General features: G+C 36.0%; 2 protein-coding genes across 9 annotated transcripts; both read left to right on the top strand.

Moving 5' to 3' along the window:
* Positions 1 to 23: 23 nt before the first annotated feature.
* Positions 24 to 9,463, top strand: LOC127808563 (transcription initiation factor TFIID subunit 14b-like). Of its 8 annotated transcripts, none has more exons than XM_052347151.1 (8): positions 24 to 296; positions 373 to 493; positions 636 to 724; positions 893 to 1,114; positions 1,926 to 2,113; positions 2,198 to 2,319; positions 3,899 to 3,993; positions 7,760 to 8,081. In XM_052347151.1, exons 2-7 carry the CDS (start codon positions 374 to 376, stop codon positions 3,950 to 3,952), a joined length of 795 nt encoding a protein of 264 aa, XP_052203111.1. In that variant the 5' UTR covers positions 24 to 296; position 373; the 3' UTR covers positions 3,953 to 3,993; positions 7,760 to 8,081. The 8 variants fall into 8 exon arrangements, with proteins under 8 accessions (XP_052203111.1, XP_052203108.1, XP_052203115.1 ...); XM_052347148.1 differs by having other exon boundaries at positions 7,736 to 8,081; XM_052347143.1 differs by lacking the exon at positions 3,899 to 3,993 and adding an exon at positions 9,151 to 9,463 and having other exon boundaries at positions 25 to 296; positions 7,760 to 7,848.
* A 3,311-nt stretch (positions 9,464 to 12,774) lies between these two features.
* On the top strand, positions 12,775 to 13,663 carry LOC127795359 (protein SMALL AUXIN UP-REGULATED RNA 12-like). The gene has a single exon (XM_052326982.1). The coding sequence runs from the start codon at positions 12,991 to 12,993 to the stop codon at positions 13,309 to 13,311; it is 321 nt and encodes a 106-aa protein (XP_052182942.1). The 5' UTR covers positions 12,775 to 12,990; the 3' UTR covers positions 13,312 to 13,663.
* The last annotated feature ends 2,405 nt before the right edge of the window (positions 13,664 to 16,068 follow it).

Below are 16,068 nucleotides of genomic sequence, written 5' to 3'. Positions count from 1 at the left end.
TAATAGCCTAAATGATGGTTCAAGAGGCTGGGATTTACAGCGGAGAAGGAAATTTCCAGTTCTAAACTTATGGTAGTTCCGACAGTGATGGTGATCACGAAAACCCAGTCTTATCACAGTGCACCACGAATTCACTGAACCGAGGAGTAGCATATTTCGGTCGCTCGATCCGGCGGAGGCCCCACGATGGGCCTTGAGGTCTGGGCAACCCCACAGCGCGTATCTGGAGGCCGTCACAGCGGATTCGATCATCTTCAAAACCCTAACACCCCAACAAACCGTACTCTCCGTCTCTGGTACGATCGATTACCTCGTTTCCTTCTGATTTCACTTTGGTCGAACGTAGTTGTCATCAGCCTCAGGAATTTGCAGAATGCCTCAAAGCTCATCGGCAAAAAAGCACGGTATAGAGCAGCCGGACGGTAGTGGGCCGACCCCGAAGTCTCAGCGGACGAAAATGATGAAATCTACCGCGGAAGACACGGAGAAGAAGGTATTCGAAGTTTGAATTCTAATTTTAACAGTTACACATTACGCATGTCACGGATTGCGCAAGCCACGAACGCGGAGAACTGGTTTTGTCTCTATGTATTAATTTCTGATTTTTTTTTTTTTTTTATTGTGGTTCTGTCTAGAGCTTGAAGAAACAACTAAAAGATGTTGAGATTAGCGTGCCAATAGTGTACGGTACCGTTGCATTTTGGCTCGGTAAAAAGGCAAGCGAGTAAGTGTTTTGGAACCGTATGCCTTGCCAAATTGTCTTCTATCTGTTTAAGAAAATGCCCGTTTGAGTCTGTCATTGTTTGATGAAGTTCAGTCTCATGCACTTTTGTGTTTGTCTTCTATTTGTCTCGAATACATGCCCAATTTGAGTCTGTCAATGTTTGATTAGGTTCCAGTCTCATAAATGGACTGTTTATGTTCGTGGAGCAACAAATGAGGATCTTGGTGTAGTGATAAAGCGTGCTGTCTTCCAGCTGCATGCCAGTTTCAATAATCCAACTAGGGTTGTGGAGTCCCCACCATTCGAATTGTCAGAGTCTGGATGGGGGGAATTTGAGATTGCCATTACTCTTCATTTCCAACATGATGTTTGTGAAAAGCCGCTGCACTTGTAAGTTGCTTTGCCCAGTACTTGGCTTTAGTTGGAATGGAACTTGCATGCAATTCTTCAACTAAATATTATATCAACTATCTGGTCTGAAATTTTCACCGTGAATGAGTTCTGCTTGAACTAGTCTTCTGGTTCGGAAATGTGGTTGAAATTCTGAGACTTACAAAATGGAATGTTAAAACTATTAAAATATTATATTCTTAAATATGAAAGTGGAGGGGGATAATCAAGAAAAGAAACTCAAAGGGGCCATAAGATGAACAAAACAGCCATCTAATGGATTTAATGCTGTCCAAAATTTCAATACAAGTTTAGTTTACTTAGGAAATTAAAAACAGTGGGGCCATAAGATAAATGAAACATGCATCTAAAACAGTTGATATTGTCTAAAATTTTGATTCAGGTTTTATTGAGTTTAATTTTACTTCAAAATTCAAATAGCAGTTGGAGAATGGCATAATGCATGAAGTCAATCTTGATTAATTTTAAGAGAGGGAGGAACGCGTTAATTGCATTCGGATGGTTCGTTCATGATGCATTCTTTTGATGGGGACATACATGACAGTTTTATATTGTAAAATATTCACTTTTTATTTACTTTAGAAGTTATAAAATAGAAAAATTAGATTATATTAAAAACATTTCTATGTAGATAATCAAAGTGAAAACTACAAAAGAATATACAATAATAACAATAATGTGACTCTTTGTGGACTTTCTTGGATTAAAAATTCATAACTTTCACTTTGTCTCTCTGTGTTGTCCTCTGATACTGCAACTTATGGCAGCACTTGTTTTATACCATTTGCAGATTTCACCATTTGAAGTTGTATCCAGAGGACGAATCAGGTCCCATGTCCATTAAGAAGCCTGTAGTGGTGGAATCATATGACGAGATTGTTTTCACTGAACCCTCGGAGGGCTTTTTTGCCCGTGTTCAGAATCATCCAGCTGTAATTGTGCCTAGGCTACCTCCCGGTTTTAGTTTACCTCCTCCAGGTCAGACTTTTTACCTACTTCAATGTCTTTGAACTTCACTCATTATCTGTGCTTAAGTCACAAAGGGCATATGTTTTTCTGCAGTACCAATTGAAGATCTAGATAAAAGGAAGAGAGGTGACACTAAAGATAATGCCCTAAGTCAGTGGTTCACAAATTTCTCCGAAGCCGATGAGCTATTAAAGCTTGCTGCAGCTCGTCAGCAGGTCATGCTATAATTCCAATTTCTTTCTCAATACTGGGAAATCATGAATATTTATTGTTATTCTCGCAATCAATGGGGGCCTGTACATGTGTACATGTTACATTTTGGTATTACGCAACTGATCTGTGGTGATATCCAATCAACAGGCTTCCTGCTTTGCAACTATGGGCCTTAATAACTGCATCATGACCCTAAAAATATAAAAGTTTCTGGGAATATTTAGTCATGTTAGGGTTGTCTTGGTTTGGGGAGAGCAGTGTCCATACATGGTTTCTATATTGTTCCCTTTTTCCAAGCAGAATGTTCAGAACTATTTTACATGCCTAGAAACTATCCATGCTCTTGGTTATGGTATATATCAGCTAACACTTGTATCTATGTCAGTATTTTTCCTTTTACCCTTTACATCTGATAAATTGTGAAGAAAGTAATTTATGTGATGCAGCATAAATGAAAAATAGATCTTTAAGTCCTTGCCAATCATTTGCATATTGCATTGTGAGTTTGTCTTTATTCAGATATCTAATGACCTGTGACCTAAGAAGCACACACACTTTTAACCAGGCAACAAACTTGGCAGCCATGGGGCCAAAAAGCTTTCTAATATATTTATTAAATTTTCAAGAACTAGACGCCGTTTGACCACTTAGCACATGTCCATCATGACATGTACTTGTTCATTGCCTAGAATTGGATAGAGCGCATAAAAGGAAACAACCTAATTTTTTGTAATAATTATTTTGATATAAATGAGCAGATACATTTACTTCATGTAATGTAAGCATATACATTATCCTCTGTATGTTTGTGCCTTTTCATACCCTAATCTTTTAAACGTTGGTATGCCTTCATGTTATATCATTGTTCAATGTCCAACCCCATGCTTTTTAGCCAGTGACTTTTCACTAATGAAATGCAATAGCCCAGCCTCCAACCTGCATACAAATTTGCATGCCCATGCAAGTGCCTATGGGTGCACATGTGCACACACACATGAGATCTTGCTGCCAGTTTGTCTTTTGCCTTAGAACCTTGTGTGGCATATGCTTTATGCTTATTGTAGGGAACTTATTTTTTTTTTCCTTTAAATAGAATCTAAAAGATTGGAAGGCATAAGTGTCTTTTGATTTTCTTCAGGCTATCTATTCTGTCTTAGTAGGAGAAGACATAATTAGATGCAGGGAAATTGTTCCAATGCTGGCTATTTCCGGGGTGATATTATTTTATCAAACTATGGTTGGTAGTAGAGGAGCAAATCTTCAAAAAACAACAATGATAACAATATATCAAGCCTTAACCTCACTGAGTGTGGTCGGCTTAGGGCAATTCTTAGTCAAAGAAATTTGCTCTACCATCAAATTTGGCCCTTTTGTACACGTGTCGTGCATGGTACAATCCTAAGCATTAACTACCTTGTCAAAAGGGATGGTCTTTTTGCCAATTGGTGGTGTTTTTGTTAATTTGCAGTGTCTTTGCAATAAATAATATGGAGTTCAATTATCTCCTATTTTGTTGTGCTTTCATTTAGGAGATTTGAGCATTTATTCTCATAATATTTGGGATGTTCTCAATTTTCCCAGGCTCAGTTACAGAATTTTCGTATGGTAGGTAGATGGACCAGCAGGGAAGGTTAGGATTGTTACTCCATTGTCTTTTGCCTGATTTTTTAAGAAAGGTATGGGAGAATATTTAGTGAAGTGAGCAATGTTTTCTGAGCTTGAAGAGCATTTTGTATAGGTGGCCTTTTTTTTTTTTTTTTAATCATGAAGCCCACTTTTTGGATTTGATAGCTACTGTGGAGTTATATATGAGTATTTCTATTTAGGTGCTTTTTTTTCCCTCCCTTGGTAAATAGTGTTTTTTTTTTTTTTGGGGGGGGGGGGGGGGGGGGGGGCGCAGATTGATTGTGTTCCTTGAAGATAAAATGTGTGAGATACGATTAAGATGATTTGATTATGTGAGAAGAAAACTAATAGAGGGTTTTGTGAGGAGAATGGATGGAATGGAACACATACCTGGAAAAAGAGACAGCATGGCCAAGAAAAACATGACGTGTCACTTAGGTATTATATTAGTTATAAGAACCCTACAAAAGATATGATCATAGATAGAAATGATTGGCGAGTTAGGGTTAATGTAGCCGACCCCACATAGTGGGATAAATGTTTGGTATGTTGTTGTTCCCTTCTTTTGTTCTGGGGCTGCATCCTCTGGGTGCCTTTTCTGTACATGGTTTTGTCTCTATGGGCATTTGACTACAATTAAATATACTTGTAAAAGAAAAAAAAACAAAAAGACATTGCAATCATCTAGATCTTGGTGTAGTTGAATACTGAAGTTAACAAATTTTGGCATAACACATGTAACAAACATGAGCAACTAATGTGGATTCACAGATATTTTTATATTAACCACTATTTGTGGAACCAATACACATGAACCATGTAATATTCTGCTCCACCTTTCCTGCAAGGGAACCATGTAAGAGATTATGAACTGATCAAGAGATTTATTACATGAACCATGTAATATTCTTCTTCACCTTTTCCTTGTGGGCTATGTAAGAGATTGATTCACAATATTTGACCATTTCCCTGTTTTATTTAGGAGGTCAAAGATCTTTTATTGTCTTGGCACATATTGTTTCCCTCACTTTTATTAATGCACACTTCTCTTGTGTTTGCTGATTTTTTTTTCCTGAAATACTACAATCTAAAAATTTATTTAAAAAAAATATTACAGCTTTCAAAATATTTATGAAAATGCTACCAATTTTTTTCTCAAGTTAGCATATGTAGTGAATCAGTGCCAGCTAGCCAGATCAAACTCACTCTGGAGTGGAGCAAGTTTCATGCGACTAAAATGGTTTCACCTAGCTATGAGTGCCAGTTAGCATATGAGTTACTTGCTCCTTGCTGGAGCAAGTTTCACCTAGCTAGCTGGCACTGATTCAATGAACATGCTAACTTGAAAGAATTTGTAGCATTTTTATAAATAGTCTGAAATCTGTAATTTTTTAAATCTGTTTTAAGTTATAGCATTTTTATAAAAAACTCTTTGTGTTTATGTACTACTTGCTCATGTAAGAGGAGGGTTTCTTGGGAGGGAGTTTACACAAAATTGATACCATTTTTTGGGAGCAAATTACATAAAAGTTACTGAATTTTAACTGAGCATAAATTCTGTAACAAATTTTAAAAATTTATTAATTCTATATCAATTTCATAACATTGTTAGACAAAACTAATGTCGTCAATGTTCGGTTGACTGAGTGTTTCTATTGGTCTACTGAACAGCTCCAGATTATTTGTTTTACGTGTTTGTCTATTCTTAACCATCAAAATTATTTTCTTACGTATTTAGGCCTAGTGTGTTTTACTTACACACACACACACATGCATATACATACACATGTATTCAATAGGTATATTTCCTTCATTGTCGCTCATTAATACGTAAACCAAAAAATATAATCATAATTAAGAAAGGAATTAAACGAGAAAGGAGATGAACAATTAAAAGTAAAATATATGCGCTTGGTTTGATGTTGGAATTAGATGGGTGAACTTACTGGTGGTAGAAGATCTCCATCACCATGGATTGTAAGAAGTGAAGATCCAATTCAAGTTCTTGGAACTCAGTAAAGCCGTGGACCCAAAAACCAAAATCAATGGCAGTGTAATCGCAGAAGCATTATGAATATATGTGTACCTATTGTGTATGATGTATATGTATATATGTGTATTTGTATGTACGTAAGTAAAACACTCGGATCCTAAATACATAAGCAAATAATTCTAATGTTTGAAAATAGGCCAAATAAATAAAAAAAAACCAAATTATTGATGCACACTTGAAAGTTTGGATGCAGAATTGATATTTTTTAAAGTTTGTTATTACCCAGGTCAAAGTTATGTGATTTTTTGGTAATTTGTCCCTCCCCCTTCGGGCAAATTGATTCAACAACTTAAGATTCTACATTGATCACCCTCATTTCCCATTTCCACAAACATCTTACATCATTGTAGATGTACATCAACACTAAGAATGAATCTTGAAATCCTAAAATGCTACTAAGAATGAATATCAACCAGGGAAAAAATCTTTGTTTGTCCAGTCAATAATCAATCTTGATAGTTGCTTTGAAACAAAATGAAATGCTTGTATAAGGTGTCAAGAAAACCTATTTAGGAAAAGAAAACACGTAAAATTAGATCATAAAAACTAATTAGGAAATATAATCAAATTATCAATATTCTAATTTCCTATCTAAGCCTTATATATTTTTCCCAAAAATAAGAGTAACTTTCTTAAAAATTCCAAATCCCTAGATTTTGGTTCTTCATCATTCTTTCCTAGCTAAATAAAATCAACTCCTGGGAGTTGGACTACAAGAGTCGAAACTCAACTATAACAACCAAGTAACATTTGAATTCGGATGACCTTTCCGACTTACTAGTAATCTCAATATCAAACACAACTCTAAGGACATCCTTGTATTGTGGAAGAGACAAAGATCTAGGAGTTTAATGATCTAATATGCAAGAAAGAAGGCTCAAGTTAGCTTTGATAAGATGATAAATCTTTGGGTAAAATTTAGGCTGCACCCCCTATGGTTTAGTGAAAATATAGGTGACATTTTTTGTGTTTTTGGAAATGTCAGGGACCTGTCATGCTATTAAAAAATTAGATAAATGGACTATTTTATCCTTGATTTTTAAGCTGTCTCTCTCTCTCTCTCTCAAAACATTCTCTGTTCTCTCTTGCATAAAATATATTATGTAATTATAAAAAATATACATATACACTAAAATATATATTTTCTAAAATATAAATATAGACAAAATATATTGAGGGTAACATTGACCGTAAAGCCTCTTGACTTTAGATCTTTGGATACCTCATGAATTTTATTTTTCTCCAAATTGTTTTCTGGACACATCTTACTAATAGTATTAAGTAAATTAATTGTACACCTCTAAACTTTGGGTGTTTTGCTCCAACACTGCCTGAATTTTATTTTTCACTGAATCAGTTGTTGAGCTTTCTTGAAATGGCCCTAAGCTTCCCCTAAATTTCCTGACTTACTTTTATTGTACTCATTTTTTTTTTTTTTGAATTTTTAGAAAAAGTTTTGTATAATTTGATTGTTGCTGTGGGATAATTTTCTTCATTGATTTTTTCATTTCCTAGATTAGCTGTTCCCATACTGCTAGGGATACTATACCTTTACTATGGGGTTGATAATGCATTTTTGACGTCTACTATTGCCTGATTGTGTATTTCTTGAAAATGCTGTTCTAAGTTTTTACTGGATGCATAAATTGAATATTCATTTTGTTTGACTGTAATATATGCAAGCTTTACATTTTTTAGCTGATACATATTGTTTTATGATTTGCTGCATGCGGAAACAGAATTTTTGACTTTCTGAATATTAGGTGCAAGCCCATATTGCTAGGCTCAGAAGGCATTTGAGTTTGATTGAAGGGCAGCATCAACAATTGAAAACTTCCCCTGACCTGTGAAAGTACACTGTCTCTCTCATATAACGAAATTTTACTTGTTAGATGATTTTATGGAAAAATCTGCATGGGTGTAACAGGAGTAGAAATGTAGTGATTTGTTTACTGAAGGGGTTCTATGTTCAACTTTTTTTCCTTACATATCTCCATTATTGTAATTCTTTCTGAAGAGCTTACTGACTGATGTTTTATCTATACCAAACAAGAGGAGAGGGGAATCTAAAACAAATTGATTTTAGTTTATTTAAGATTTGAGCCTACTGTATATATGAATGGTTTGCTGGAGCTACTAAATAAATATATTTTAGAGGGGTGAGCCTTGATAATAACGGTAAGGTTGCTCCTTTGCATTGGAAGGTCATGGATTCGAGTTGTGAAAACAATCTCTTGGAAAGCAAGGATAAGGCTGCGCACAACAACAACCCTTATGACTCTTAACAAAGTTGGGGGCCTCAAACACTAGGGATGCCCTTTATCTGCGTTTGAAAACATGGGCAGAAATTCTTAGGCATTAATGGCCTTATAAAAGATATAGTCATAGTTAGAGATGATTGACCAATAGAAATCTGTATGGCTAACCTCACTTAACAGAATTAAGGCTTGCTGTTATTATTGTTGTAACTTGTAACATGTTTCGAAGAAACAGTGGTTTGTGTTGGACAAGCATGATTAGCCCCCATAACAATACTACTGTATACTATGTCTGCATAGCCTTTAGTATGTTTTGTTTCTCTGGGTAAACATCGCAGATAGTTGCACTAAAATTTGCTTTTATTTCTTCATGCTGATTAGTTTAAAGGAATATTGAAGTTTAACAGTCTCCAGATGTTGGAGTTTGTTGATTTTTTACCTTGTTGGATGTTCCTGAAAATGAGCACCTGTCTTGTGCAAGTAACAAAGTTGTACAGTAGATTTTAGTGCTAAACATGGACCATATTACTACTATTAAGTTGAACTAGTATCACCTGCATGGTCGGTAAAAGTAAATGAATCATCTTCAACTTTGCACAATGTATCTTCGCTATCTAGGCTTCTTATCCTGAAGGTTGTCTTGATGATATGTGTTTAGCACTGTTATTTAATCTTGAAGTTGCTAATTAAGCAATGCATTTCTTACTACTAATGTTAATATACTGAGCATTACATATGTTTTGAGTTTGAATTTGGTTGACCATCAGGATTTTTGTTATGCCCGTGGTGAGACCACCACCAGTAAATCTCATCTTTACTTACTAGTAATTCTTTTTTATTAGCCTTTTAATGCTTCATAGCAACTGATGATCCCACCTTTGTGAATTTTGACCCAGCTCAAGTTTGTTAAGAACCCGTTCCTCTTGTGTTTGGTTCTCCGGATACGATAAGAGTTGAATAGCATTCAAATTTTGGGTTAAGTTAATGCGCCTTGTTTGGCTTCCAGACCCAAACCGTCTACTGCATTATTCGGGTGGCCTTGCAATGAGGATATCTTTTCAGCTAATAAATTTATGTGATGGTGTTTGTGAGTATACTGGATGTAGCAGCTCAATTTATGCATAATCTGTGAAATTTGTTGTATTATAAAATGGCAGTTGGAGTTTCCCTCTTAATGTGCTAATGCTATGTCATCATTTGTTCTGTGAATTTTCATGTGTTCCTTTGGGAATTCTCATGTCATGTTTGAAGGCCTTTGAAAAAGTCCAATAGTAGAAATAACTCAAACATCTTGCATTTATGGAACAATACTTTTATCTTTTCATTTTTGAAACTTTCAACTATTGCATTGAAAGTTTATATCAAACTTCATTTGCATGCATTATAATGATGAGATTTGCACATTTTAATTAATTTTTGTGTGTTTCTAATTATGTACTTCATGAAATTTGAGCATTTAATTAGTGACGTTTTTATGTTACTTTAATATTTTTTAAATGTTATTTTAGTTAGTATTGATCATATAACTAGAATAGTTGTGAATAGTGATATTTAATTTATTATATTTTATGAACGAATCACTGACACAGCAGTTTGACCCTTCGAACCAATAAACTAAATCCGACTGATTCTGGATTAATTACGATGACAACAATTTTTTCGACCTGAGTAATGTCTTTTTCTGTATCATTCTCGGGGGTTCTGATTTAATAATCACTGGTTACAGTATGAACTATCTGTAGCCCTTTTTTCTGGTTTTTTCACGATGAAATGGCTGCTGAATCTCACCTGTCTTGGACTGTTTATGGTGATTTCATCTTTACATATTTTGAGGGTACGTTCGGCGACCATTTTCCTCGCCGCCCACCGGATTATTAGCCATTTTGGTTTAGAAATATTATTTGAACATTTAAGAATGATAATCTTGTATTAGTGTATTATATTATGTGTTTTATTATTACACATGTATAATATACTGATGCAGTAAAGTTACACTAAATGTCACTGTTAAGTGTTAAAATAGTCATTACCATCAGTAGGTCCCTTGTGATTCATGCTTTTGTACTGTCTCAAGCATTGGAATGTGCATATTTTGAGATCTCCATGAGTTAAGACAGCTCAAGACAGAAGTGTTGCTACGCACAATTTGAGAAAATTAGGGTGACATGCATGGGAGGTGCATGTCATTATCTAATTAATTATATATACATATATGGTTTGAGGGATACCAGTAAGTTTACCCGTAATAACTGGTTGCACTGGGTAAAAATTTTAGTAGGGATTTGATTGGTAATATCGTGAGTCTCTTTCAATTATACACGTAGTATATATATGTTGGACAACTTACTAAACTACAATTGCAGAGTGAAGCCATTTAGAGGGGATTTAAACCTGAGACAGTTTTTCTAGTTTATTATCTTAGGTAATACCATTTCCTTTAATCTCTCGAACAAGAAAAAGTATTTGATCGTTATTTTTCATGTCCATAATTTTCTATTCCCCCCCCCCCCCCCCAAAAAAAAAAACAAAAAAAACGAAGCCTCTTAAGCGATGGTTGGATAAGTAGAGCGTGGGTAGGTAGTTGGACTTGATGTCAGCTGGGAGTAGTAGTTGCAATGTTGGGCTCAGCAGTAAGCAAGAGTAACATGGTATCGGTGGTGTTCCCTACACTGGAATTTGAGGGTGCAAGGGGTCACCGTCATCACTCAACAAAATAATAATAAAAGCCAAATTAAATAGAATTGCGGCGGCGACATGCATCGGCGGTGGGACTAGTGCCTTCCCCACATCTCTTTTCACAAACAATGCATGCATGGGGCCAGCCCATCTCCTCCCTCTTTCTTTATTTCTTTTTAGTCTAACTTATTCATGCTGTTAATCCACATCCAATTAGTTATACCAAGATTGATCGAATTTGACCCAAGCCAAGTTGGTATATTTTAAGGTTAGCTTTGATCAGGAGTATATATATGAATCCATATTTATAGAGGGAAGTCTTAATACATAGCAAAATAGGAAGGAAGGTTTAGTTGCACATAAATACAAACATCTTTTTTTTTTTTTTTTATGAAAAGCCTCGTAGATTGAAATGAGTTTTTACAGGTTAGAATTATGGGGTTTGGGATTATTGAGCCGGGCACGCGAGAGAGAGAGAGAGAGAGAGAGAGAGAGCATTTATTGGGCACATGTCCGGCTACGAAAGGTTTGGGTTTTGTAGTGAGGTGAGGGGAGGGGAGGTTTGCAGTGTTGTGAGAGTAAAAACAAAAGGAAAAGACAGATATGCCGGCCGGACATGGCCGTATCAAGGCATTTAAATCTTGTAGCTTCCTTTTCTCAACCTTAGAACATGCACCCAGTAGCACCATATATGCTTTCTTCTCCACACTAAATAATCTGAGATCGATGGCATTCGACATTCATTATTGCTAGCTGGCTGTGATGGGGTAGTAGAAATGTGGGTTGAGCCTTTTAAATAGCGACGTGGTTGCACGATGTTTGTGATCCGGATGATGATGTTGTACACACAGTTTTTTTATTTTTTATTTTTAAATATAAAAAGTCAGATCGTAATACATACATATATATATATATATATGAAAATAAGATAAATTTGAATTGCTAATGATGCTGTGGGCGCCTGTGAAATGGCAGGCTGAGGTGAGGAGGCTGTGTTGGAAAGTAGCACACTGTGGGTGTGGGTGTGAAGTTTGGTTTTTTGTGTGATTCTTCTTAATTTCGTCAGACTGAGCTCTTGAAGTTGAAGAGAAAACCCAATTAGAAGAAGAGGAGAGATTGATTAAGATACGAGGAGGAGGAAGAACAAGATTAAAATTTGAATGAAAATGTTGAGCTAATTATTTGTATATTATTTTAAAGGAATGCATGAAAGAGAGATATGGGATGTGTTTGCGTTGGAAATAATGAGAGAGAGCAGCACTCAGCACTCAGCACTCAGCACTCAGCAGAGAAGAAAAGTAGGAGGAGGACTGACTCAGTAGTCAAAGCAAAGCAAAGCAGTTGCAGCAAGTGCACATGGCTTCTGAGTTAAAAAATTTCAACTTCTACCTGACACACTCACTCACTCGCCTTTCACTTCCAATCACAAGATCAAACAAACAAAACACTACACACTGTACCCTTCACTGTACGGTTAATTCACCCCGTGATCCACTCTCGTGCTCGTATATATATGTTACTCAAATCTATTTAAATTTGAATAATACATTATATATACATATATATTATGTTAATAATAAATTGTGATTTCACATTAATATAATAATAATATAATATTATAGTATTTTTAATTTTAAATAAATACAATATAAAAACATTGTCTTGAAAGTATTTTTTATATTTTATAAATTTGGAAAGAATTGGCTTTAAAGGCGGGTCCCATGTTGTCTTATGGAGGCCCAACAGTGGAGGGGTAGCTTAACGGGTTTGGGCCCCACTTTGCCCTTCCACATTACATACACTCAAAACAGACCCCCCGGGCAACTCCCCTTGCCACCACCACATACACCCCCACATGTGCCTATCACACTCTTCCTCTCTAATTTCTCCATAAATAGATAGATACCCCCTCCCCCATCAAACTCACACCACCACCACTACCAGCCAGTACCACCTCCATTTTCTTCTTCTTCTTCTTCAAACTACTCTCTCTCTCTCTCTCTCTCTCTCTCTCTTCAGTTCCTTATTCCTTCTTAAAGTCGTAAATACATTCACCGAAAATGGCCATTAGAAAATCAAGCAAACTTCCACAAGCTCCAATCCTGAAGCAAATTCTGAAACGCTGCTCCAGCTTAGGGAAGAAGCAGGGGTACGACGGCGACGGAGACGGCCTCCCCATGGACGTCCCGAAAGGCCACTTCCCAGTCTACGTGGGAGAGAACCGAAGGCGATACGTGGTCCCCATCTCCTTCTTGAGTCACCCGGAGTTCCAGTTCCTCCTCCAACGCGCCGAAGAAGAGTTCGGCTTCCACCACGATATGGGCCTCACTATTCCCTGCGAAGAAGTGGTTTTCCGCTCCCTAACCTCCATGCTCCGGTAGCTGCTATTTTATTTTATTTATTTAATTAATCCATCCATCCATCCCCAAGGAAGCAAGATGGGTAAAGATAAAGAAATTAGGAGTTCTACAGTTTTGCTGTTGCAGCCGCCGCTGTTGCTGCTGCTGCTCCTCTCCTTGTCTTTTTTTTCTAACGTCTTTCTTCTTTAATTTTTCAACCCTTTTTGGGTCTACCTTTTTCTGGTTCATGACTCTGATCCACACCCACGAGAATTTTGTGGGGTTCCATCTGTATAGCTAGGGTTTTTGTATTTTGGTCACGGAGGTGTGCATTTACTTACACCCGCTATTACTACTCTCAAACTTCTTGTTAAGCATGGCTCATGTTGCCCCCTCTTCTCTCTCTCTCTCTCTCTCTCTCTCCTTTTTAGTTAAGTAAGATTATTACATCGCTCAATTAAGATTTAAGCATCTTGACATCAAATATTAGGCATTTTCTTTATGTTTCTTTTGCTAGAAAAGGATATATGTGTGCATATAAAATTTTCATAGAAAATGGACTAATAAAGTGAAGTGAAGTACCAAGAAAAAAAGTAATTAAGTAAAAAGTATATATATATTTACGAAGTTTAGATAAGGATGCCATTTTTTCCGAAGAGAATATGCCCATGGACTATCCTCGTTTCAAACTCAAACCACCAGTAAGGATCACGCCTGCAGCTGCATTTTTCAAAGGAAAGTAGTGAACTTCTAGAATCTGAATACACAAACAATTATGAAATTAAACTAATAGTTTGACAATGATATTTATAACTAATCATTTTAATAAATATTTTATTTTTAACAAATACTTGTTAATAGTCACATCAGTTAATATAAAATTTGTGTTCGTCGCCGGCGTTTAAGTCCTAGCGTCTCTGCGTACCGTGTCAGCTGTTGTCCATAAGGTTTTACATTTATGAGACCTAGAGATCGATATTATGTGTAAGTAAGGGACAAATTAAGATCTGTTAATTCACTAACATATATCCAATCAAAAAAATAAAAATAAAACACTAATATACTATATATATATACACACACATACATATTAAAACAAAGAAAAACATGAAGGTACGTACGTAGTAGCAGTTTTACTCCTTTAATTAAAGTGCTTTAGGGTTTCATCATGAACAATTTATTACCTTATTAATAGACCAAGCTAGCAATCCCCTAGCTAGATTATGCAAAGTTATATATATATTTTTTTAAATTATGCTCCATTACTGGCGTCTTCAACCACCCTACTCTTAGAGCTACATGGATGTGTTCATGTTGAACAAGTCCAAACTCCATTTCAGATGAACCCGAACTGATTCCTTTACAAATTTCATCATCTTTTGATGTCTCGAGTGCCCTCTGGTACGTACGTAGCTGGTCCTGCCTCTTGCTACTAATAAAAGCTTTGGTTTGGCTCGTTCTATTTCAGCCACAAAACCCTTCCTGATACAACACTTTCATATGGTTGTCCCCCCAAAGCCATATCTTCTCCATTTAATTACTTCTATTGCCCTTTCTCCAATAGAGAGTGCCTTGCAGCATCCGTATCCTTTATTTAATGGGGACGATAGACGGAGAACAAAATACATTACTTGGCCTGCAGTACGCACAAATATGAATATGATTAGTCATTAGGAAGGAAGGAGAGATGATGGGTGCGTCCAAGGAACTTGAATTTCCACTAAATTTTTCACATAATCATAATGTATTTTTAGAAAGGTCAAGTGAAGAAGCAGATCTAACCACTTGTGGTTTAGGAAGGACAAAGTATGTATATATATGTTGGCTACAACTACAAGCATCCTTCATGAGATCTGTGAGTGTGGTTTGTCGGACTCAATGTCGGCTACTTAATTTCTCTCCTTTTCAAGCTCTTTTTTTTTTTTTTTTTTAGAAATTTATATTCATCATAATTTACTTCATGATCAAGAGATCGATGTTTTCCTTTTCAATATATGGTCATAATTATAAGGAAAAATCCGAAACCATTTAAGCGAGGGATCTTTGAATTCACCAACATCCCTACCCTGCACATGTATATATATATATATATATGATTTCAATTCCATACCTTCTTCCTATGTTGGACAACACACATTGTCCCACTGGCGAGTCTAAAGTACCGATCGGTACTGCCCGCTGTACATCCTCTGCAAACACCCCCCCCCCCCCCCCCCATCCTTCCTTCCCAGAAAATTAATGTGTGGACCCCTTTCTTTGATTAAGGTTTTAAATATTATTAATATTGGGGTCGTTGCTTTCAATTTCAACCAATTGGTTTAAACATTGTTACTTTTAAGTTATAATAATTAATGAGAGCATATTATATATATCTCAAGACAAATGCTCATTGATGGCATACAAACAATTAAAAATGTTGTAAAATAATGTGATTAATTAATTGATAATCATATGTTATATAAAAAAAAGTGTTATCAAATTGACCCATACGTACGTAGTATCTGATGTATTGTACCATAAAAGTTTCGTTTTTTCAGAAATATTATGTATTGATTTAATTTTTTTTTTCTAATATGAAAAGGACATAGGAAGCTTCATTCGGCTATGAGTAAATTTGGTGGACAGTTTGAAGATCTAATTTTGGGGGGTCCCTTTGCATTGGTCCTAGTGTTGGTGATTGCATGCCGCATGCGACTGGTACCTCAAGATTGCCCTAAACTTGAGGGATACCCAGACGTACAAAACCATGTGCCTGTCTTTTCCAGTCTACCTATATATTACCTCAATCTTTATCTGAGT

This window comes from Diospyros lotus, chromosome 1 (genome assembly GCF_014633365.1).
Source record: "Diospyros lotus cultivar Yz01 chromosome 1, ASM1463336v1, whole genome shotgun sequence".
Classification (NCBI taxonomy): domain Eukaryota; kingdom Viridiplantae; phylum Streptophyta; class Magnoliopsida; order Ericales; family Ebenaceae; genus Diospyros; species Diospyros lotus.
The sequence above is the reverse complement of the archived record's forward strand: the minus strand, read 5'-3'. Positions and strand labels throughout refer to the sequence as shown.